General features: G+C 59.7%; 1 protein-coding gene across 2 annotated transcripts in view; it reads left to right on the top strand.

Annotated features, from left to right (window-relative positions):
• The first annotated feature begins 654 nt into the window (after nt 1–654).
• Nucleotides 655–23,818, top strand: part of TRAM2 (translocation associated membrane protein 2) — an 89,711-nt gene continuing 66,547 nt past the window's right edge. For both annotated transcript variants that reach the window (XR_008794794.1, XM_056130621.1), the window contains exon 1: nt 655–807. Coding sequence is in view for 1 of the 2 variants with exons in the window: in XM_056130621.1 (XP_055986596.1) it covers nt 688–807 (120 nt within the window). In the remaining variant the exon portion in view is untranslated. The remainder of the gene's footprint in view (nt 808–23,818) is intronic.

Below are 23,818 nucleotides of genomic sequence, written 5' to 3'. Positions count from 1 at the left end.
AGCCCCGCCCCCCAGCCGCGCGAAAGCCGCAGCCGGCCCCGCCCCCGCCGCAAGCCCCGCCTCCCATCGTAGCCGTGGCCGGAGCCGGCCCCCAAGCCCCGCCCCCTGGCCCCGCCCCCGCCCCGCCGAGCGAAAGCCGAAGCCGGCCCCGCCCCCGCCGCAGGCCCCGCCCCCAGTCGTAGCCGTGGCCGGAGCCCCAAGCCCCGCCCCCGCCGCAGGCCCCGCCCCTAGTCGTAGCCGTGGCCGGAGCCCCAAGCTCCGCCCCCGCCGCAGGCCCCGCCCCCAGTCGTAGCCGTGGCCGGAGCCCCAAGCCCCGCCCTCGGCCCCGCCCCCGCCGCCTCCGTGGCCGAGCCGCGAGTCGCCGCGAGCGCCGCTCCCGCCTCGGACCCCCGTTCCCCGCCCTGAGGTCGCAGAGCCGCAGCCGCGCCGCCGTCGGAGCCGCCCCCGCCCCCGCCCCGCCTCCGCCGCCGCCGTCGCCGGCCCCGCCCCTCCCCCAGGCCCCGCCCCTCCCAGGCCCCGCCCCTCCCAGGCCCCGCCCCCGCCGTCGCCGGCGGCGCGGGGGCTGAGCGCGGGGGCGGGGCGGGCGGCGCGCGGGCGGGCGGGCGGGCGGTCCGGGCGGTCCGGGCGGGCCCAGAAGTTGCGGGCGGCGTTGCGGGCGCGCGGGCGGGGGGCGCGGGCCGGCCGGCCATGGCGTTCCGCAGGCGGGCGCGAAGTTACCCGCTCTTCAGCCAGGAGTTCGCGCTGCACTACCACGCCGACATCTGCTTCTGCCTGGTGCTCTGCGTCCTCGTCGGGCTCATGTTCGAGGTGAGCGGCGCGGGGGTCCCTGCCGCGGGGGTCCCGGCCGCCCGCGCCGCGCCCCCCGCCGCCCCGGCCCCGGTCGCCGGGGCCCCCCGGTCCGCCCGCCCGCCCCCGGGTGCCCGCGGCGCCCCTCCGCCCGCCCCCGGGCGCCCCGAGCCCGCCTCGAACCCGCGGCGCCCCGAGCCCCCGCGGCCCCCTCCCCGCGGGCTCCGGGCCCCCCGCGGCCGAGCCGCGACCTCCCCGGTCCCGAGCCCCTCCGACGGGCGCCCCCGGCCCGCTCTCCGCCCCGCCGGGGCGGGGGTCCCGGTCCCCTCCCGCGCTCTCCGCCCGCAGGCGGGCCCGGGTGCGTGGGGGGGTGGGGGCGGGGGTCCCGGTCCCTTGCCCGGGGCGGGGGGGGGTCCCGGCCGCGCCCCCCACCACCCCCGATCTCCGTCCGTCCCCGAGAGACCAGGGTCCCAGGCCCGCCGCGCCCCCGCGCCCTGCCCGTCCCGCCTTCTCCCCACGTCCGGCCCAAGGGTGCCTCCCGCCCCCCCCAGGGGGGTCTCAGTCCGGGGCAGGGGGCGTCGGGGGCCGAGGCGCGGTGGGTCCGAGCTCCAGAGCTCCAGGACCGTTAGGCGCCCCGGGGAGAGGGATTTCCCGGGAGGGGTTTCTTAGGTGCTGGCGTTGGAAGTCCGCCCCCGGGGTGAGGGTCCCGAAGCCCACCCGGACCCCCAGGACAGTCTCCCCTGGGTGGGAAGAGCAAACCGGGCCACCTGAGCCCCGGGGCTGGCCACCGGGTTCTGTTTCTTTTCTTTTTTCTGTGTGCACTTTGGGCCACACCCCGGGGTGCTCGGGGCTTTGCTCCTGCCCTGCTCTCAGGGATGGGGACCCCCACCCCGGATGCCCTGGACCCAGAGGGATGCCTGGCACCCGGCCCCCCGCCAGCCCATGCAAGGCAAGTGAGTGTGCTGCCCTCGGTGCCATCGCCCCAGTGCTCCGCAGCAGATCTTGTCTTCAGGAGCGAGATAGTGTCCCCCGTCCGGGTGCCAGTCTCCTCCGGGTGCTCCTGGTCTTCCCTGCCACGTCGCCTTCCTTTAACTGTGTTCTCAGGGATGCCGGTCGGAGGAAGCCCTGACCCAGCCTCAGAGACTCCCAGATGAGTCTCCTCCCGTGGTCTTCAGGGTTCGGGCTCCTGGTCCCGGCGGTCTCCAGGGTCCGGGAGGCTGCCCGCTGCTGGCTGGGATCTGCAGGGTGGCGGGAAAATAAATGGGAGCCCCGTCTTGGAGTCGGCCTTGCCATGCTTTGGTGGCATTCCCTGGTTCTGGCCTTCCAACCTCCCTGCCTCCTTCCCCCTAAACTCCCAGGAATTATTGGAAAGGACTTTTTTTTTTTCCCCGCCAGTCCTGGTCCTGCTCCTATGTCCTAGTCCTTTTTGGGGGTCTTCCTCCCAGTGGTTAGATGCTTCCTCCCCCCGGGGGTGGGGTGCTCACAGGGTTTCACGGTGAATCCCAAGCCCCATGGCTCTGAAACACCGTCAGTTTCTGGGGAAAGAGTAACTGTGAGGCCAGGGAAGGGCAGAATGAGTTCGCGCAGCCCGTGGCCTCGGAGTCTGTTTGCTCCGTTCCTCGAGACCTCGCGCCCTGCTCCAGTGCTGTGTCACCCGCCTTGGAGGGTGTGGTTGGAAGGACCCACGTGACCAAGTGCCCGGTCCTAGACCTGGTAGCCACATGCTGTGCCGCCGCTGCTGGCTCTCTTGCAAAGCCCGATGGCTCTGTTGTCCCCGTGTGTGCGCGGCCTTTCTGGGGGGTCGGCGACCCGACCTGCTGTTCTCTGTTCCTCGGAAAGGGCGTCCTGGGGCTGGCGCTTGGTCCTTCCTGCCCTGCCTGGCCCCTCGCCAGCTCCCCAGCTTTAGAGCTGCTCTCCTCCGTGGACCCCGGGACTTCGCTGCTGTCTCCTGCGAGGTGGGGAACCTCTCCTCTGCCGGGAGGTCCCGTGCTTTCAACGGGCCTTGTTGGGCTGCGGGCATTGAAAAGGGCCGGAGGGGCCGGAGTGACAGCACAGCGGGGAGGGCGTGTTGGCCTTGCACGCGGCCGACCCGGGTTCGATTCCCAGCATCCCATTGGGTCCCCCGAGCATTTGTCAGGAGCAATTCCTGAGTGCATGAGCCAGGAGGAAGCCCTGAGCATCGCCGGGTGTGACCCCAAAAAGCAAAAGGAAAAGAAGAGGGCCAGGAGCCTTCCTGCCAGGTCCTGACCGAAGAGAAAGGCCCCAGGTGAGGGGACAGAGCGGCCATAGCAACAGAAAAGCCAAACTGACTTTTTCTTCTCCCCTCCTCGGGATTGGCCCGGGATGGGTGGGACGGTCCGGCAGGCTCCTGCTCCCCTCCTTTCTCCTCCAGGACCTCGAACTGCGATGGCAGTTTCTGGGCACGCTTGCAAGTGGTCTCATTTCTTCAAAGGTACCTCCAGGGAGCACTGTGTGTGTGTGTGTGTGTGTATGTGGTGGGGGGTGTGCTGCTCTGGTGGTCTGGGAGCCTGAGGGCCACTCCTTGACGTTGCGGTGTCATGAGGGTGTGTGTCCTGCGGTGCCAGGCACGGCCTCCTCCGCTCTGACCCCACCCCCACCCCACCCCACCCCCGGCTGCGATGGAGGGAGACAGGTGTGTTTGGGGGGCCGGGGGGGTGACCTGGGAACTCAGTCCTCCCTGCCAGAGAGCAGCAGGATTGGCCCGTTCCTCCTAGGGAACCCCAGAGAAACACACACGGACACCTTCGCGCGTGGAGCGGAGCTGGTGCGGGACACTGTGATGACAGCGAGGTCGGGGGGCTGGTCTGCGTCGTGGGGCCTGGGCAGGGGGGCCTGGGGTGCAGCTGCCTCCCGCAGACTTTTTTCCCTCGACTTGAGGAGAGAAGGCGGTGGGGTGGGGTGAGGGGGGGGTAGACAGGGAGACGACGTCGTCGGACCTCCAGGGCTTCTCGCTGGGACGGGGCTGGGAGTTCTTCATTCAGAAACTGAGGCGGGAGAACTCAGGTTCTGATTTCTTGCCACAAGGAGCGGCTCCCCCGGCTCCCCCCTACTGGGGTCCCCCGTAGGGACCGGCCCCACGTCCTCCCGTCCTCCCGGGGCTCTTCCCCGCCTGGCCCCGCGTCCCACTCCCCGACTTGAGAGCGGCTCTCCTGCCTTGGGCCCAGGACTTCATTCCCGTCCCCTGGGAGGTGGGCACTTCCTTCCACAGACGAGAGGGGCCCCCCCATGCCCCCCAGAGGTGAGGTGGGGGCCGCCCCCCGATGCCTTCTCCTCTTCCGAAGCAGGGGCCCCGTCCTTGCCCCCTGCACCCGGGGTTTCCTCCCCGTCCTGCCTGCCGGCCGTCTGGCGCGGAGCTGTTCTGTGCAGCCGCAGCTCTTGGCTGAAAAATGTCAGGAATGTGGTGCTTTCTTTTCCCTCCTTCCCTTCCAGCTTTCTCTTCGCTCTGCTTTCCGGAGAGGGTGCGCGGCGCGGGGGAGCTTTTCCACCCCACGGTTTGGTCCTTCAGGCCGATCTTGGGTGGAGTCAGCGGTTGACCTGCCGTCCCGGGTGAGAGGCCAGTCTGAGCGTCTGAGTGTGTGTGTGTGTGTGTGTGTGTGTGTGTGTGTGTGTGTGTGGCTGTGTTTGGGAGGGAGGGAGAGGCTTGAAGGCCGCCTCCTCCTCCCTTTCCCGTTGCTCTGTAGCCGTGTCAAAACTCAGTGGCACGATTCAGGCAGAACCCCGCAGAGGAGTGGGCAAAGGCTCCTTCCTTCTAGAGAGCCCGCGGGTGGGCACGTCGGCGAGGGAGGAAGTTAAAGGACCCGGCGCCTTTGGGCTGTCATTTCAGGACCGAGATCTTGTCTGTGCGGTGGGAAACTCCTTTGCGGACTCCGCAAGGAAGCGTCTCTCCATTCCCGTCCGGAGGGGTCTGAGGGGTCCCTGGTCTGCGATGCCGGGAGAGTTTGGGGGTCCCCCCCCGAGGACTCCGCGCCAGGCTGCCTTTTGCATCCGAGCGAGTGGCTCTGGCCAAGTTGGGGTCGAGGGCGTGCCCGCCTCCTGCCCCGTCTCCCCGGCCAGATGCTGTGCCCGCAGCAGGGAGGTGGCACCTCTCGGCCCAGGACCCGCCCTGCTCTGTGGCCCTCACCCCCCCTCCCCCCGCTCACGCGCCCAGCGCCGCGTGGCCAGCGCAGTCTCTTGAGAACGGCGTCAGCAGGCAGCGCTCTTCAGGGGTGCTCGTACCAAGGGGTGTGGGGCTGGCACCAGCTTGGGTGGGTGTGGAGGTGGGGGGGGGATGGGGGAGACGCTTGCATCCTCCTTGGATGAACTCTGAGGGTGCGGAAACCGCCTCCTTTCCTCGCTGTGGTCCCCCAGCGGTGACGTTTCGCAGGACGCCGTTGGGAGGCCCCCTCGGCCGCTCTTGCTCTGGGCTTGGGCTGCAACCGGCAGGCAGCCTTGGTCCAGGCCAGGCCACGCCCCTCCCTCCAGGTGCTGCCCCGTGTGTCCCTGTCCCAAGGCACAGACAGACGGGTGCGAGGAGGGGGCAGGAGGCCCGGGATGGGCGTGTTGGCCGGGGGCCGAGCCTGCTACCCATCCCCGGCAGGAGGAGGACAGAGGCGGATCACAATGCGGGGATAGGGCCTGGCCCGGGCGTCACCGACGTTGACGGTCGCCACGGCCCTGGCAGGACTCTTGCCGCTGGTCGTCTCGGCCGTGCTGCAGCTTTGTCAGGACTTCCCGCGACGCCCGGAGGTGTCCACCAGAGGGGCCACGTCCCTCTCCCGAGTCCCTCCGCCCCTCCCCTGGGCTGCTCGCGGAGGGACCTTCAACATCCAGCCCGTTAGAACAGGGGCCAGGGGTGCTGGCGCATCCGAGTGCTGCCAAGGGCTGGCTTTGTGGCCGAGTCGAAGGCCGCGAGGGGACGGGCCCCGCAAGCTAACCAGCTGCCCCTTTTCTCCGGCTTGCACGGCCCCAGAACCCCGTCTGCCTCCCTCCCTCCCTCGGTTCTCAGGGGTGTTTGCGAGCAGCACGTGTTGCTATGGTGAGGACTGCCCGCCTCCCCCCATCCGTGGGCCTGCGCTCCCGTTTGATCTGCTGCTCCGTGGGCAGAGGCCCCAGAAACCCCTCTCGGGGCCGAGCCCGGGTGCCTCCCGGCACACACCCGAAGCCGGAGGGGTGATCCGGACGGGATTCTAGGCCTCCAGCCACCACGCGAGGGCTTTGTGATCAGCCGGAGGGCTGGGGGCTGGCCTCCTCGGTGGTGGGGACCTTCCCTGATAGGATCTCTTGAGCCTTCAAGCCTCCAGAGCCAGGTAGCTGGTCTCCATCCACTGGAACCTGCTGGTTCAAGGGAGGGGAGAGGAGGAGGGGAGGGAGGGAGGGAGGGTGGGAGAGAGAGAGAGAGAGAGAGAGAGAGACAGAGAGAGAGATAGGGACAGAGAGATGGAGAAAGAGCGAGTGAGAGAGAGAGACAGGGAGACAGAGAGAGAGACAGGGACAGAGAAAGAGCGAGCGAGCGAGAGAGAGACGGGGAGACAGAGAGACAGACAGGGACAGAGAAAGAGCGAGCGAGCGAGAGAGAGACGGGGAGACAGAGAGACAGACAGGGACAGAGAAAGAGCGAGAGAGAGAGACAGGGACAGAGAGACAGAAAGAGGAGACAGAGAGAGACAGGGAGAGACAGAGAAAGAGAGAGAGACAGAGAGACAGAGAGAGAGACAGGGAGACAGAGACAGGGACAGAGAGAGAAAGAGCAAGAGAGAGAGACAGGGAGACAGAGAGACAGACAGGGACAGAGAGACAGAGAAAGCGAGAGAGAGAGACGGAGACAGAGAGAGAGACAGGGACAGAGAGACAAAGAGAGAGAGAGACAGGGACAGAGAGACAGAAAGAGGGAGACAGAGACAGGGACAGAGAGACAGAGAAAGAGAGAGAGACAGAGAGACAGAGAGACAGGGAGACAGAGACAGGGACAGAGAGACAGAGAAAGAGCAAGAGAGAGAGACAGGGAGACAGAGAGACAGACAGGGACAGAGAGACAGAGAGAGAGAGAGAGAGCGAGAGAGAGAGAGAGACAGGGACAGAGACAGAGAGAGAAAGAGCGAATAGGAGAACTCCTACGCACGTTTCTGACACAGAGAGCCGACCTTTCTCGGGTTCTCGGCCTTTGCTCCTCTCAGCCGTCTCAGTTCCCCTCGGAGCAGAGCGCCGGACCTGGCCGCGTCCTCGCGGGCCAGCTGGGGAGTGACCGCGTGGGTGGGTGGGTGCAGAGTTCCGCCAGCCCCTCCGGTTGCTGGGGGTTTCCCTGGGCTCTCCTCGAGGGGGCTTTGCAGTCCCAGAGGGAAAGTCACCCGTCGGGGGCGGGCGGGGGGCGTGTGAGTGGAGGGCGGGTGTGCCTCTGACACCTCCCAAGCCCCTCGGATGAGTTTGTGGCGTGTTGTCGTCCCCCCCTGCTGTGCCCCTCGCCCGCGCCCTCGTGTGTCTGGAGGGGGTTGGCCCGGCCCGCGCGCTCTCCGTCCGGGGGACGCTCCACCGGCCCCACCCTGCGATCTGGACGGTTTATGGGGCTTGTCGTGCCCGTCCAGGGCCTGGCTTCGCGAGGAGCGTCTTGGCCGGGGACCATCCCCGGCTCAGAGCCGTGCCAGCCCGCCAGAGCCGGCGTCTGGCTCGCGTCTCGAGCTCGGGCCTGGTGTGTCCGTGAATGGGGCGGCTGAGGAATGTGGCCCCCGCGGGCGGCTTTTATCCTCCTTTGTCTGGTGGCTGGAATCTGTTTATTACCTGGGAGCAGTGTCTGTGTCTGGCTGCAGAGGCCGGCCAGTTGCTCCCCTTGGAGGCTTTTTCTGCCTCCCCGACTGGCCGTTGGCATCGGCCTCTCCCCGGGGAGAGGACCCAGAGGGCAGCTCAGAGGTGAGCGGGTGCTCCCGGCGGGGAAAGCCACGGTCCCGGGTGAGGCCCACGACCCCTGCGCCAGCGCGTCTTCTGGGCATCTGCCCGGCGGAAGCTGGGACCGTCCTGGACGTGAGCTGCCTGGAAGGGGAGGGCGCTCGGCCCGTGCGTGGGTGTGGCAGCTGCCCCGTGCATGCCCAAGTGCCTGCGTGGGCCGTGGCGAGTCCTGGGAGCGCCAGTGGAGAGGATGCAGCAGCCCCTGTCCTCAGAGGGGTCACGGTGGCGGGGGAGCTTCGCGCCGAGCAGCTGTTTGTGGCAAGGGGGCAGGTCTTGAACTTGAGCTGAGCGGCAGGTGCAGCGAGGGGCGGACGGGTGACGGTTGGGCCGGCGCTGTCGGTGGAAGATTTGTCACGTCTTAGACCTCACACACACCCCGAGTGTGGGCTGTCGGCCGGCAGAGGACACGCGTGGCGGTCACTCCCCAACCTCCCCCGACGGCACAGCTGGTACGTGACGGCTCTTGGTGCTAGCGTGGTGGTTGGAGGCCGCGGGCCTGCCTCTCCGTGCCCGGGCGGCTTCCAGCAGCACGAGGCGGAGCCAGCGTCGCCCAGATCCTTGGCTGTCTGTGCTCAGAGTCTCTCTGCAGAGTCTCTCTCTGTGTGGGGGCTGCCTCCAGCTGCGCTTCTGGGCTCCCCAGCTCTGTGCCCAGGGTCCCTCCCGGGGCACCTCGGGGTGTCGGGGATGGAGCCTCGGCCTCCCGCGTGCAACGCCGTCTCTCCCGCCCTGCCCGGCTTCCCGAGCTTTAAACCGCAGACCCCACCGGGCGGATGTCTTGTGTCTCTTTGGGGTGTCGTGAGATCTGCAGTGGCCTCTTTGGAGAGAACGGCTTCCTTGGAGCCTCTGCTGTTCTGCTGTTGACAGCGCTGCTTCCCTCTTTATGGAATTTTTGGCCGGGGGGGGGGGGGGGGTGTCACACCCATGGATGCTCGGACACTAATACTGGCTAAGTGCCCGGAAGTCGCTTCCAGTAACTGTGTGGGGGGAATCCTGGGGTGCCGGGGGCTTGAACCCACAGTTCCGGTAGGCAAGACCCACCCTCCAGTGCTCTCCGCTAGCTTCTCCACCCCTCAACGAGGATTTCTTTTCTTTCTCATTTATTTATTTATTTTTTCGGTATGTTTTGGACTGTACCCAGCCACCCAGCGGTGCTCGGGGGTTCTTCCTGGCTCTGCCCGCAGAAATCACTCCTGCTGGACGCGGGGGCCCACCTGGGGGAGTGCCGGGGGGGGGGGGGGCTCCAACCTGGGTTGACTGCATGTGAGGCGAGCATCCTCTCCGTGGGACCCTCACTCCGGCTTCTTTGTCTTTTGTCTCGGGGCCACATTCAGCGTGCCCGGGGATCACTCCTGGTGGGCTCCCGGGTCCTGGTGGGGTGCTGGGGGTTGAATCCCGATCGGCCACACGCCTGGCAAGCACCCTCCCAGCGGTACGACCTCTCCCGTCCCGATGAGGATTTTTTTTTTTTCCTTTTTGGGTCACACCCAGCGATGCTCAGGGGTGACTCCTGGCTCGGCACTCGGGAATGACTCCTGGCGGTGCTCGGGGGACCCTATGGGATGCCGGGGATCGAACCCAGGTCGGCCGCCGCGTGCCAGGCAAACGCCCTCCCCGCTGTGCTATCGCTCCGGCCCCCGATGAGGATTTCTTATAAATAAAGGGCCTCAACTTTGCAAGGATGGACTCTGATGAATCTGCTCAGTTTTCCCCTTTATCCTTGGCAGAAGGTGTAGATAATTCTTCTTTTTTTTTTGAATGGGCTTTTTAAAAAGGGGTTTTTCAGTGACCTACTGCTTGCTGTTGGGAAGCTGGCTGGCCTTGAGGGGAGGGAGTGTGCTGCCTTGAGGACAGAGCATGGGGCTGTTGTCCCCGAAAGTGTCCCCCTCTTTGCCTGGCCGAGGCAGGATGCTGCTTGCTGAGCTCTTGCTTCCTTCTGGTCCGTGTGGCCGGCGTGATGCTGGGGTCCCCCAGAGAGTGCCGAGGGCCAGTGCGGTAGGCTGCGGGGAGGCTGAGGTTGCCAGAAAGGGACTTGGCCCGGCCTTTTCTGCAGCTCGGGAGTGTCTGGGCTCCGAACCCCAGGGAACGGCCCTCCCTAAACAGCGTCCTGCAGGAAATGGCAGGGCCTGTCTCACAATGTCCAGTTTCCTGCTGAGAATTCCTCAGAACTCCAGCAGAATCGAGCCTTTTTTTTTGTGGAGGCTGGAGGGTGTTGGGTTTGTAGTCCAGGGTCGGCTTTTGACCAAGGACTCCCTTGCTGGAGGTGGAGGTGGAAAGAAATGAGTAATGACTGTTTTGTGTGTGAGTGTGTGTGTGTGTGGGGGGGGGGGTGGGTAAGTACGCCCAGCTGTGCTCAGGGCTCGCTCCTGGCTCCGTGCTCCTGGATCACTCCTCGCTGTGCTCAGGGGACCATGTCAAGTGCTGGGGATGGAACACAGGTCAGCCGCATCCAAGGCAGGCACCGTAGTATCTCCAGCTCCCGGTTTTTTTTTTTGTTTGTTTTGTTTTATAACCCCATTGGTGGGCATGTCTCTCTCTCTCTTTTTTTTTTAATTTTTATTAATGAGACACCATGAGGTACGGTTGCAGACTTACACATTTTTGTGCTTGGGTTTCAATTATACAATGATCAAGTACCCATCCCTCCACCAGTGGTGGGCATGTCTCTTTCTCACGGTTACAGTTCTCATCGTGTGAGAAAGGACCTGGGTAGGAGGTGTGAGGTGCAGGACCCAGGGTAGGAATCGGGTGGTGCAGATGCGCCCAGGTGGTAAATTGCTCAGGTCCCTTCACTCCCGGGGTGGGGTGGGGGGCCCCCATTTGCTTCTTGGGGGTGGGTGTCAGACCTCACCCTCCCTCCCTCCCTCCCTCCCTGCTTCCGTGGGGTCAGTGAACCCGTGTGCCGACTTCCCATCCCCGTTTCAGTGCTCATTCGCGTGCCCATCAGGTTCCCAGACTTGGTGGACGCACAGGACAGTCGGGCGGAACCAGGGCTGCGGAGAGGAGAGTCTGTGAATGAGACTGGAGTTGACTGGGACGGGAAGGGAGGGCTGAGCTAGGCTTGGGGGACTCCCCCGGCAGACGTCCTGCGGCCTCCGCGCTCACCTCTGCTGGGCTCTCAGGGACTCAGGAAGAGGCCGGTACGGAGGGGCCCCTGCTCACACCACTGTTCTGCATGTGGTCCCAGCAGTCTTCATGTCCTGTGGTAGGTTTCTCTCTCTCTCTCTCTCTCTCTCTCTCTCACACACACACACACACACGCATACACTCACACACACGTACACTCTCACACACATGCATATTCACGCACACGCTTACACACATGCACACACATGTACACTCACACACTCGCACACACACACGCTCACACATGCACACACACATGTACACTCACACACATATGCATACACACACATACATACACTCTTTCACATATACACTCACACACGTACTCTCTCACACACACATGCACACACACATGTACACTCTCACACACACACTCACACGTTTTTTCTCTCTCTCACACACACACACACACACACGCTCTGGCTCTTCTGTTTCTCAAACATTTTGTTCTGCATTGGGAGAATGCAGTTTCTGAATCCTGGTCCCCTTAATCGGCCTCGGGCCTCCCCCTGCAAACCCCCCGCCAACTCTCCCCTTCCCTCCCGCCCCCCGCCCCTCCACTCCAGCCTCTCTGAGGCTTTGTCCAACCGGCTCACGCTCTTAACCTCTGTTCCCACTTCATCCCAGAGGCCTCGTCAGCATCTCTGACCAAATGGCTCAGAGGCCTCAATCAGAAGCCCCGTGGGGGCGGGGCAGGCGCCGGGAGGAGGCGAGGCCGGGGCTGGGTCTGGGGCAGCGCGCTCGAGGGGCCCGAGCCCTTCTGTCGCGGCTTCAGGCACCCCGATGTCTGGCTCGGCCCCGAGGAGCCGGCACCTGTGGCCTGGCTTCCGTAGCCCCATCCGAGCTACGTTCACTGAAAGGGACTGGAAGAAGCAGCCCCTCGATCCTGCCCGCTTCTTCTCAAGTGCTCAGTTCCCAGCTCGAGACGCTTTCAGCCACGGCGGGGCGTTCCGTGGGGGTAACCCTGCCCCACAGCACTCGGCGTGCCGGGTCCGAGAGTTTTATTTTTGGAGCAGTGAACTGCGAGGGGGCTTTGTCCTCTCGGGGCTTGTCCCGGGGCTGTAGATTGGCGGTGGCCCCATCCAGAGAGACGCAGCCTCTGGAGTTGGAATTCAGGCTCGCCCCGGCCTGGCTGTGTCCTGGTGGGTGACTTATTCAAGCTTCCTGTGCCTCACCTTCCGCACCGAAGAATGGGGGGACCGTGTGACGGGGAGCACCGGAAGTGCTCGTACAGGTGTGGGGTTGGGTGGGGGGAAACCCTGGGGCGGGGAAGACCCTAATCCCCGGGCCCTGATGTTCTTAGTGTTTCGGGAAAGGGCGTGATTATAGAGACCAAGGCCAGGCGGGGAGTGGGGGTCCCCTGAGTGGGAGAGAGCGGAGGAACAGGAGGCCAGAGGAGACCAGGGGTGCCTGGTGGTGCCCCCCGACCCTGAGCCTCACACCCAGGCCCCTCCCCCAGCCTTTGCCCCAGCTTCACTTCCACGCGTGCGTGTCAAGTCCGGTTGGTCCCCGGATCACAGGGGGAAAAAAAAAAAAGGCAGACATGGCTGGACTGGGTCACCCGGGAATAGCTGACAGCTGGGAGTGAGTCCGTGGTCAGCTATGTCAGCGCTGTCAGAAGGGGCAGGGGACCCCAACCCACTGGCAGCTCGCGGCCCCTCGCCCGTGAGCACACAGCTCCTGCAGGTGGGGGCGTGATTCCACTAGTGACCGCAGTTCAGTAATCGTGATCAACGTACTGTTTCATGCGGAAGATGGTGGACGGGCTCTGCAGTCAGACTTCTGTTCATCATGGTTTAGATTTTGATAACTAGACCTTTCTCTGGCGCCTGTTTTGTACGTATTGGCCGCGTAGGTGCCTGGTATTACATAGACGTGCACGTAGTGTACTGCACACACGTGGTCCGTGTAGGGGACCCATATGGTACCTTTATGTGCTAGACATATAAAGGTACCGTGAATCTGAAACGCTCGGCCATCTCGAATGATTCCACCGCAGGAATTTCGGGTGGTCAGTCAGAGTTTTATAGGCCTGAAATCAGTGGCAGAGAGAGTCTGCTGTGCTGTGCATGTTATTACCCAGGAAATGTGGAGGAGACATTTTTGACATTCTTACCCAGCCTGGGAAATCTCTTCATTCAACTCGATTCATCCGCCCGGTCATACAGTTTTCTTCTTCTCCTTTGAAGTCATTCACTGAATCCACCTATGGGCGTGAGGAGCGGAAGCCGCTGTCGTATTTTCCGTGCTCTGTGTTGGCTCTGTTCGGAGTGACAGAGAGAAGAGACACTTTTTATTTGTTAAATTAATTAATTAATTAATTTTTTTGCTCTTTGAGTCACACCTGGCCGCGCGACATCTTATTATCTCATTCTTGCTTTGGACAACCTGGCAGGCTGCCAAATGTAGCCTGCCCACACGGCAGAGTCTGGCAAACTCCCCGTGGCGTACCCAATATGCCAAATACCAGTAACAATGACGGGTCTCAGTCTCCTAACCCTGAAAGAGCCTTGAATGTGGCATTTTTAAAAAAAGTCTCAGGGCTAGGAAGAAGGAGACGTTACTGGGGCCTGCTCGAGGCAATCGACGAATAACAGGATGGTCGTGAACATGAGTCACACCCAGCGATGCACAGGGTTTACTCCTGGCTCTGCACTCAGGAATTAAGTGCCCGGGGCGGGGGGGGGGGGCATATGGGATGCTGGGAATCGAACCCGGGTTGGTCACGTGTAAGGCATAAACCCTCCCCTCTGTGCTATCGCTCCAGCCCCAAAGAGATGCTTTTTAGCCACTGTTCCTTGAACTCCGTGGGTCTAGGTACTCCAGGTCCAGCGCAAGGCTGGTTGAAGCCTCGCCACTTGGTCCTTGGCTGGTCACCACCCCTTTCGCCTGCAGCTGTCACCGAGTATAACTTAACCAAATATCGCCAGCCTCTCGGTTTCCTTGCTCCAGTGGCAGAGTGAGGTGAGTCTGGATTGAGCCAGTTCTGAGTCCGTATTCCGCAGACCCGGTCTGCGTGGGTGCTTCCGGGCCATGTGTGCTGCTGTCGGTGCCGGAGACCCAGAGGTGAAGGGGACACAGCCCCGTGGCAGGGAAATGGCCCTGCTGACATCAGGGCCTGGGCGCGGAATGATTCGCCGGAGCAGTGACTTCCCCACGGGCTCTCTGGTGCAGTGGACACATTGGCCATCTGTGTCCATCACACAGCAGTGTCCTCTGGGGAGTGGTCGGTTCCTTGGGAAGCTGTCGGGTGGCGGAGCAGGGCCCCGAGCCCGGGAGAGGGGTGCGTGGGAACCCCAGAAGCTGCGCTCGAAGGCAGAGGTGAGGAGGGCAGGGCTGGCGTGTGGCCCCTGGGTGCTCAGCAGGCTCATGGCATTGGCGGGGCGGGGGAGGCGGAAAGGTGGTGGCGGTCGTGGAGGGGTTGGGCTTTGTCCCGGAAGCTGTGGGAGGCCACGTGGAGGCTGAGATGGGAGATGAGGTGACTGTGACCCCAGCGGACGGGGAACCACAGCCTCCCTTTGAGCCGCAGCCTCTCACCCAGGTTTCCCGCCACCCCCAGTGCGGCCCAGCCGAACTCGGGCTTGGCCCAGAAGCTCTCCCCAGACCCCAGAAGCCGTGGGGCCTCCCGGCTCCCAGTGCCCGTGGCCCAGGGCCGTGGCCTGCGGCTGTGGCTGTTGTTTGAGGCTGGAACCCAGGCCGGCCCGGGAGGGAGGACCTGCCCTCTGCTCCTGAACCGCCCTTGGTACTTCAAATCACAGTCACAATCACAACCATCCTGTTATTTGTCGATTGCCTTGAGCAGGCCCCAGTAACATCTCCTTCGTCCTAGCCCTGAGATTTTTTTTTAAAAAGTGCCATATTCAAGGGTCTTTCAGGGTTAGGAGAATAAGACCCATCATTGTTACTGGCATTTGGCATATTGGGTACGCCACGGGGAGTTTGCCAGACTCTGCCGTGTGGGCAGGTTACACTCGGTAGCCTGCCAGTTTGTCCAAAGTAGGAATGAGATGATAAGATGTCGCGTGGCCGCAAATGCGGCCGCGCGCTTCCGGGAACTGGGTTTTATAGTCTCTGGGTCTTGGCCGTTGATGGGATTACATGGCGCCAGGGGCCCAGGTGGTGGGTGTGACCCCCGCCTACTGGAATTTGGAGGATCTGGGTGGAAGATGCTCGACTCCAATTCGAGTAGGCTTGGAGATCTCGGCCCCGGAACCCGCGTGGCTTTGTCCCTCTGCCAGTACCTTCATGTGTGCGGAGAGTGGTCTCAGCATGGTGGTGGCTGGTCCTGGAGGTCTTCGGCTGCCGGAGCCCTGGTCAGGGCGGAGAGGAAAGCTCAACCCGCTCCCCTCCAAGGGGCCCCGGCGAGGACAGCCAAGTGTGAGGGCAGGAGACTGCGCTGTTCTCTCCGAGTAAATCCCACCAATGGCCAAGACTTAGAGACTATAAAACCCAGCTCCCGGAAGAGAACAGCGCAGAGAACAGATACTTCAAAAGCTGATTTAATTTTTTTTTTCTTTAAATATCTGATAGGATCTGGGTTTGTTTTTTGGTTCTTGAAGTTCCAGTCTTAAGGCCTCACCTTTTTCCACCTTTATTCCTGGAGCGAGGGACGCCCCTGCCCAGACCTGCCTCCTGGTGCTGCCCTGGCCGACCTCCACCTCCGGGCGCTGCTCTTGTTTCCGTGAGCAGAGGTGGCCTCGGAGGGCGGGAAGGGCGCCTGTTACTGGGGGCTGGGGGCGGGGGGCGGCCACCACCCGGTTGCTGGGGACAGGGATGCCATGCCGGCGTCTCCTCTCTCCTGCCTCCCGGCCCCCCTGGACTGTGCTTGGCCTTGAGGACCTGCTGGCGCCTTACAGTTCCCGCCTCTGCCAGACGCCCCAGGAGCCGATGCAGTTCCGCACCCGATTAACACCTGGGGGGGCTGCCTCCTCGAGGCCTGTTGGGGTCACTCACAGTTTCCTGATTCTGCATCCGCCCCCCCCATGAGTGACGAGTGACTGGGGCTTGCGTGATCCCCTGAAGGGAACTCAGACAAGTGGGTGATGGCTGGAAGCCCGCAGCTCCCCGCTTGGCCTTGGCCCCCATATCTGGTCCCCGAGTGCCCTTGGGTTTCCCGTCATCCGTTGCCCGCGGTCCCCGTTCCCTCTGAGCTGGGCCCTGGCCCTCGGTGTCCGCATCGGTGATGGAGCCGCCTAGCTTGGCTGCAGCCTCTCTGCTGGCTCTGCGCGTCCTCCTCCCAGCCAGCTGCCCCCACGACGGTCCCCAAGCACAGAGCCGGGGCCCTCGCCCAGGGCCCCCCCAGGGTGACCGGCCAGCACCCACTGCCGCCGCTGCTCCTCACTGGGCGCCCCATCCCTCATGGCATGTGGCTGTGTTGTGTTCCAGGGCCCTCTCTTCCCCTGTTCGTCCCACTCACTCCTGTGTGTCCAGTTCCGAACCCTTGCCTGGGGACCCTCCATCCTCCTTCCCGCCCTCGTGTTGATTGATTCCGCCTGACTTTTTTTCTTTTTTTAAAAAAATTTTTATTAGTGAAGCGCCGTGAGGTACAGTTGTAGACCTACAAATTTTTGTGCTTGGGTTTCTTAACCCAGTTCCCCTCCTGTGCCTCCAGGGAATCCCTTTTTTTCATTTCCGCATCCTTCTCTGGCTTATGTATATACAACACGTCGTCATATGTTGTATGTGTCTGCCTTATGTGCCTATCAACATATCATCAGTGATACGCAGCGAATATCTGTTCCCGCCTCCCAGGCATTGAAGTAGATTATCCACAATCTTCTCCTGCCACCTTCTGCGAACATGTCTAACATGTCCTGAGGATCTTTCCAGGTCAGCGCACAGGGATTTGCTCCATTTATGTTGTTTCTCCTGTTGAAAGTGGCCCTTTCTCATCTAACCAGTCCCCCCCCCCCTTTTTTTTTTTTGCTTTTTGGGTCATACCCGGCGATGCACAGGGGTTATTTCTGGATCGTGCACTCCTGGCGGTGCTTGGGGGACCATGTGGGATGCTGGGAATCGAACCTGGATCGGCCGTGTGCAAGGCAAACTCCCTACCCACTGTGCTATCTCTCCAGCCCCAGATTTTATTTTATTTTATTTTTTATTTTGCTTTTTAGGTCACACCTAGCGATGCTCAGGGGTTCCTCCTGGCTCATGCACTCAGGAATCACTCCTAGCGGTGCTCGGGGGACCATATGGGATGCTGGGAATCGAACTCGGGTCGGCCGCGTGCAAAGGCAAATGCCCTCCCCGCTGTGCTATCACTCCGGCCCCTAACCAGTCCCTTTTTGATGGATACTTGGGTTGTTTCCAATCTTCTGCTCTAACCAACAGTGCTGCAGTGAACGACTTGATATGTACATCATCTTATACCTAGATCGGCATATCTGGTAGGGATAAATTTTCCCAGGGGGGGGGATGAGGTCCAAGCACAAGTGAGTTTGTCTTTTTGATCGATACAGGCCAATCGCCCGGGTCCTTTTTTAAATATCATGTTCGAAGTGAGGGTTCCATCAGCCACGTGACTCCCTGCTGCGTTCTCAGGGTCCAGCCCTAACATAAAACAGGACCAGCGACTTGTCAGATTTTACAAATTACACCGTCGGGTGCCTCTGGGTCCTGGAGCTCTTCCCTATTGATCGTTTCACCCGTCATTCCCTGTATTTTTCTTTCTCTGGCCCCTTAGACACATTTCCTCCCTCGGGACACTCTCCTGCTCTTTCCTTGGCCGCAGACCCTGTTTTTCTGGAAATCTCCTCTTTGCCCTGATCAGGAGACTTGCTTCCGTCTCGGGTCTCCCAAATTTGCAGCAACTCTCCTGTCAGTAGTACCAGTTAGTAAGCAATTTGCACATTTTTTTAAATTATTTTTTTTATATTTAGTTTTGTTTTGTTTTAGGGTCACACTTGACAGTGCTCAGGGATCATTCCCGGTGAGCTCGGGGGACCATAATGGGTGCCAGGGTTCAAACCCTGTGTCAGCCGCTTACGAGGCAACCACCCGATCCGTCGTACTATCGCTCCAGCCCACAATTTAATTGAGATATCGTTTCTGGATCCCTGCTTAATGATGGGGATGCATTCTGAGAAATTCACTGTCTTTATGTGATCATTGTCGAGTATACTCACACAGACCTAAATGGTACACGTAGGCTCTGGATAGGGGCCCCGCCCAACGGTGCCAAGCCGGTGATTGTAAAATGCATTCGCTGTGGTCTATAGCTGTCCCTGTTTCTCTGACCCGGCACATTTCCATCCTATCCTCCCTGCTCCCCTCACCCCAAGTCATCCCCTTCTGTCTCCTCTCCTTGGTTGTGCCTGATCTGGGCATTTCATGCAAGTGGTCTTCCGTAGCATATGGCCTTTTGCGATGGTCTTTGTTCACTTAGCGTGTGTTTGTTTGTTTCTTCTGGGACCAGACTCCTGACCCTGCTTGGGGGTGGCTGTGGGGTGCTGGGGATCGAACCTGAGTCTTCCACCTGCAGAGCATGCGTTCAAGCGCTTGGAGCTGCCCCCCCCCCCCCCCCCCCGCTCCACCTAGCATGCATCTAAGGTCCCTCCATTCTGTAGCTTACGTAAATGGTTCATTCTTCATCGTCGAGTAATATTCCACTGTATTCAGATACTCTTATCATTTCTCCATTTGTAAGCGATGGATATTTGTGTTACTTCTACCATGCTCACGAGGAAAACACTCGTGCAAGTTTTTGTGTGGATGGACCTAGTGTTTTCAGCTCACTTAGGTATATAGACCTTGGAGTGGAATCGCTAAGAAACCAAGTAATTTCACGATGGAAAAGCAGCCAGCGTCGAACGAGTCTTTTTCACGTCGGAGATGTGTCTCCAGTTCACAATCGTGAACAGTGTTCTTTAACATTCAGGCTTCGCATTACAGTTATTGAGTTATACTTACTAGTCTGCAGGCCTTTAATCGCCTATGCTTCAGAGGCAGATGTCAGAGTTCGTACAGCTGAATTTATTGAATTCTTATCCTTGCACTATGCTAAATCTGAGAACATGTGAAAACGCATGTTGCAGTGAAGTCGTAATCCGCTTGAAACAGCCTAAATACGCATCTGTATCAAACTGGTTAAGTAAACTAGGATAAGCCATTCGGTGAAAATACTCTCTAGCCGTTTAGAAGAGGAGGAAGCCATTCCTTATGTTCTGGCATGGATTGATTTCAGAGGAAAATAAAAAGTTATATTTGAATGTATAGAATAAACCCTTTTTAATGCAAAACATACTTTTAGTCAGGCTCAGGCAAAAATCTGGAAAAGTCACAGCCGACTGTCAATATGGGTTATGTTCCAGATAGGTAGCATATGAAAGACTTCAGTTTTCAGCCTTATAGTTTTTTTTTTTTCCATATAAATGCCCCTCTCGGAGAGCCCGGCAAGCTACCGAGAGGATCTCGCCCGCACGGCAGAGCCTGGCAAGCTCCCCGTGACGTATTCGATATGCCAGACACAGTAACAACAAAGTCTCAAAATGGAGACATTACTGGGCCTGCTCGAACAAATCGATGAACAACAGGAGGACCGTGACCGTGATATATGTGTGTGTGTGTGTGTGTGTGTGTATACACACACATATATATGTGTGTGTGTATATATATATATACACACACACATATATATATTTTAATGGGGGTATGGATGGCTGTGAAGTTCATTTACATTTATATTTGTATTTTTTGGGGGAAAAGGAACTTACGATAATTTTTTTTCTGCAATAAGATACAGAGCAATAGTACAACGGGGGAGGGTGTTTGCTTGCACACGGCCAGCCTGGGTTCCATCTCAGGCATCCCATATGGTCCCCCAAACACCCCCGAATCAGGAGTGATTTCTGAGTGCCGAGCAAGGAGAAAGCTCCGCACAGCTATGAGGTGTGGCCCCAAAACTCACAGAAATTTTCTCTGGAATAATGGATAGCATTGTGTAAGATGTAGTCTGGCATAGCAGCATAGACAGGACTACGTAGAACTATAGCACTGTCCTCCCGTTGTTCATCGATTTGCTCGAGCCGGCGCCAGTCACGTCTCCATTGGGAGACTGCTGTCACTGTGTTTGGCAGATCGAATACGCCGCGGGGAGCTTGCCAGGCTCTGCCGAGAAAGGATTAGATGCCAAGTAACTATGTGGTCAATGTAGTGCTCATACCAACGGTGTTGCCCAGAGGTGAGAGCTTTTCTGGTCTGGGGCCGCGACCAGCTGTGCTCAGGCTTAGTCTGGGCTCTGCTCAGGGATCACCCCTAGTGGTGCTCAGGGGACCATCTGGGCTGTTGGGGACCGCACAGTTCAGACACATGCCCGGCACATGTGCTGTTGCCGTGTGTACTCTGTACTGTCGCGCAGGCCCCCGGGAGGGCCTTCTGACCCGAGCCGTCTGGGAATCCTCATGCAGGGAAGGGCAGGACTTGGCTTGTGCCCCGAGGAATGGTGCTGTGTACGTCACACCTCACGGTTTCTGGAAGCACGGGTCACACACAGGCACCCAGGGCACTGGCCCGTGCCATCTCCTTCCGCCCTCCCTCCCGCCGTGAATTCCTGTTGTACAACGAACCCGCCGAGAGTTAGAAAGCTGTTGCAGCCTGGCCGGCGTGTCCGGGCCAGAGCCGTAATCCAAAGGCCCCGTGTCTAATCTCAGAGTCGGAGTCCTGGTTTCCAGCGGCCGGTGCGTGACCAGGCACTTCTGGGCTCCGCTGCTCGGGGGAGAGGGAGACTTCGAGAACTCAGACAGGGAACGCACAGAGAGATGAACGGTCTTGTCCCAGACCAAGTAGGTTGGTGAAGCAGGATCCGGCCTTAGGATCCTCCGGATGATTTCCCTGCTCGGCTTCTCAGCTACACTGATAATTCCCCCGGTAGGCTGAAATCCCCGGGGTGGGGGGCCAGGGGCCCTGGGTCTGAAGGGGTATGTGAAACCCTTTTGACCATCTCCCTCTTCTTGGAGATTCACTCATCATTGATCACTTAATCACTTAACTTCCTGTTAGTCATCGATTTGCTCGAGCGGGCGCCAGTAACGTCTCCATTTGTCCCTGTCGCGTGCTAGTGTAGCCCAATGGCATCTCTTCGCTCCGGGAACATGGAGGGCCTCAAACCGATCGTTCATGACCTTGACAAAGAAGTCTGACCATCTGGTAGGTGGGCGGCCACGCGGTCTTTTGACATCTGTGGAATCCAGTCAGTAACAGCTTTAGTCTAGGGATTGTCTTTAAATCTCATTATGTAACCAGCCCAGCTGATTTTTGACACCATGGCAAACGAGACAGCATCCCTGATTCTTGATCGTCGACAGAGGTCGGAACTCCGGATTCTTTCTCTCTTTTGAGTGAAATGTGATATTCCAAGCATAACTCTTTCAATTCCTCTTTGGGAGACCTGAATAGCGTTCTCATCTTGTTTGCGTAGGGCCCAGGTCTCTGAGGCATATGTTAATGCAGGAACAACAGTGGAATCAAAGAGATGTGCCCGGAGCCGGAGGTTCTTCGTCCTCTTAGCTATTTCTTCGACGCTCTTGAAGGCATTCCAAGCCGCTCTCTTCCTCCTGCGCAGCTCAGGTGCCAGGTCATTTGTCTTGTTGACTTCTCGACCTAGGTACACATAGCTGTTGATTCATTCGAATGCCTAACAACCCGAATCGGACGTTTACATTTGAATAGATGTGGCTCACTGCCTGCAGTTTCTATCTTCGTTGTCTACGCACCAACATCTCATTATGATGAAAGAGAAATCGAGAAGTTCTACATGGAGCTAGAGAAGTTCTATAAAGAAGACCACACCTTCTACAAGATCATTGTGGGTGATTTTAATGCCAAGATAGGACCGAGAAGATCAGCTCAAGAACTTCACATCGGGACCCATGGCCTAGAATGGAACGAACAGGGTGAGAGACTGTCTGAGTTCATCATGTCGACCAAGACCATCCATGGTAACTCACAGTTCCAGAAGGCAGAATCTAAACGATGGACATGGGAGTCTCCCGGTGGACGATTCCACAACGAAATAGACCACATCATATTCAATCGACGGTTTTGCCTGACTGATGTCGCTGTTGTCCCAAAATTTCGAACGGGATCGGACCACCGTCTCCTTCGTGCAAAATTCTACTTCACAGAGCAGGGAGAAAGGGCTGCAAAGTTCAAAAAGAGAACTCCCAGAACGACCACCAACTGGGAACTCTTTGGTACTATTGCGGCAACATGGGAAGATGCCATTGTTGACAACATTGACGAGGAATACGATCGACTGGTTCGGCACCTCCATGAATGTGCGAGGAACGCCAAGAGAGAGATAGCCACAAAAAATCGCCTATCTTCGAAAACTCTTATTCGCCAACTCATCATTGAAACTGTTCAAAGTCGCACCCGGGGACTGGAGAGATTACTATCTATTATTACAGTGGGAAAGGGCACTTAGCTTCCATGCGGCCAACCCGGGGTTGGTCCCTGGTACCCCAGGTGGTTCCCCGAACCCTGCCGAAAGTCATCTCTGAGCACAGAGCCAGGAGTAAGCCTTGGGCGTAGCTGACCGTGGCCCCACACCTCTCCCCCCAAATAAGACAGTTATGAGATTCAAAAAATGATGTAGCACCCGGCATTTCTCACACCTTTTCAAGGAGTGTGTGAGCGTGGAGTCTGTTGGTTGGGTTGGAGTGTGTGTGTGTGTGTGTGTGTGTGTGTGTGTGTGTGTGTGTAGAGTACCTTGGGGGTTGGAGTGTGTGATCGTGGGGTACGTTGGGGGTTGCAGTGTGAGTGTGGAGTCTGTTGGTTGGGTTGGAGCATGTGAGCTTAGAGCACATCGATTGGGGTGGGTTGGGGTGAGTGGGGTCGGATCTCCTGGATGGAATTGGGGGCCGGGTCTCTGACGTCCTGCGTGCCGTGCTGGTTCTTCCTCCCTCTGGACCCCTGGAGCCGTGGGCCGAGCCCACCCTGGCTTTCTCTGACCTTGTTTCGGGAAACCGTGACTCCGCGTGGATCCCTTTCCTCCCTAAGCCCCCTCCCGCCCACCACTCTCTTAACTAGATGGTTCAGCCCACACGCCGCTCAGTTTTACGCGCCAGGTTGTAGAAGGGATGATTCAGTTCCCCTCCCCGTTTTCTTCCCCCCGCCCCCCCCCCTGTGATGCACGTCACACCCTCCCCACCCCTGGTCGTCTGTGGCGGAATATGCACAGCAGGAAAGTTGCTTTCTTGGGCCAGGGATGTCACTCAGAAGGAGAGCCCCTGGACTCAGTCCTCGTCAAGCCCCAAAGTACCGTTGATGTTTGCTTTTTTGTTTGTTTGTTTTGCTTTTTGGGTCACGCCCAGCAATGCACAGGGGTTCCTCCTGGCTCTGCGCTCGGGAATTACCCCTGGCGGTGCTCAGGGGACCCGATGGGATGCTGGGAATCTCTGAACCCGGGTTGGCCGCGTGCAAGGCAAAAACGCCCTCCCCGCTGTGCTATCTCTGCAGCCCCTATGTTTGCTTTTTGTTTTTTGGACCACACCAGAACATGAAAAGCGCTCAGGCGTGATCTACCGATGCTCCCGGATCGCTTCTGGTGGGCTCGGGGAACCGTACGGGATGCCAGGGATCGAACCCGGGTTGACTACGGGCGGGGCAAGTGCCCTCCCCTCTGTACGAGCTCTCTTCCTCTCCCCCCTCCCCGCCCCAGCCCCTCAAGCACTTAATTATTTGTTCAGTGTCTGGTTCCGCAGTGCAGAGCCCTGGTTGTGCAACCAATTCCCCAGAACTCATTTCAGTGGATTCTGCAAATATCGGGGTGGGGGGGGGTGTTTCGTTGGTTCCGTTGCACTCCCTGCTCGGGCCGAGAGAGGACCCGTGTCCTGGTTCAGCGGGGGTTGCCTCGTGAGTCCCTCCCTCCACCCTGCTCCCACCCAAGTGCCCAAGGTTCCTGCATGGGCTTCCCGCGGGCCCTTTGCTGTCTGTCGTTCCCTCGTTCCCTCATCCCGACCCCCTCTGGGGC

Source organism: Sorex fumeus, unplaced genomic scaffold (assembly GCF_029834395.1).
Source record: "Sorex fumeus unplaced genomic scaffold, SorFum_2.1 ptg000080l, whole genome shotgun sequence".
NCBI classification, from domain to species: Eukaryota; Metazoa; Chordata; class Mammalia; order Eulipotyphla; family Soricidae; genus Sorex; species Sorex fumeus.
This window is presented reverse-complemented; position numbering and strand designations above follow the sequence as displayed.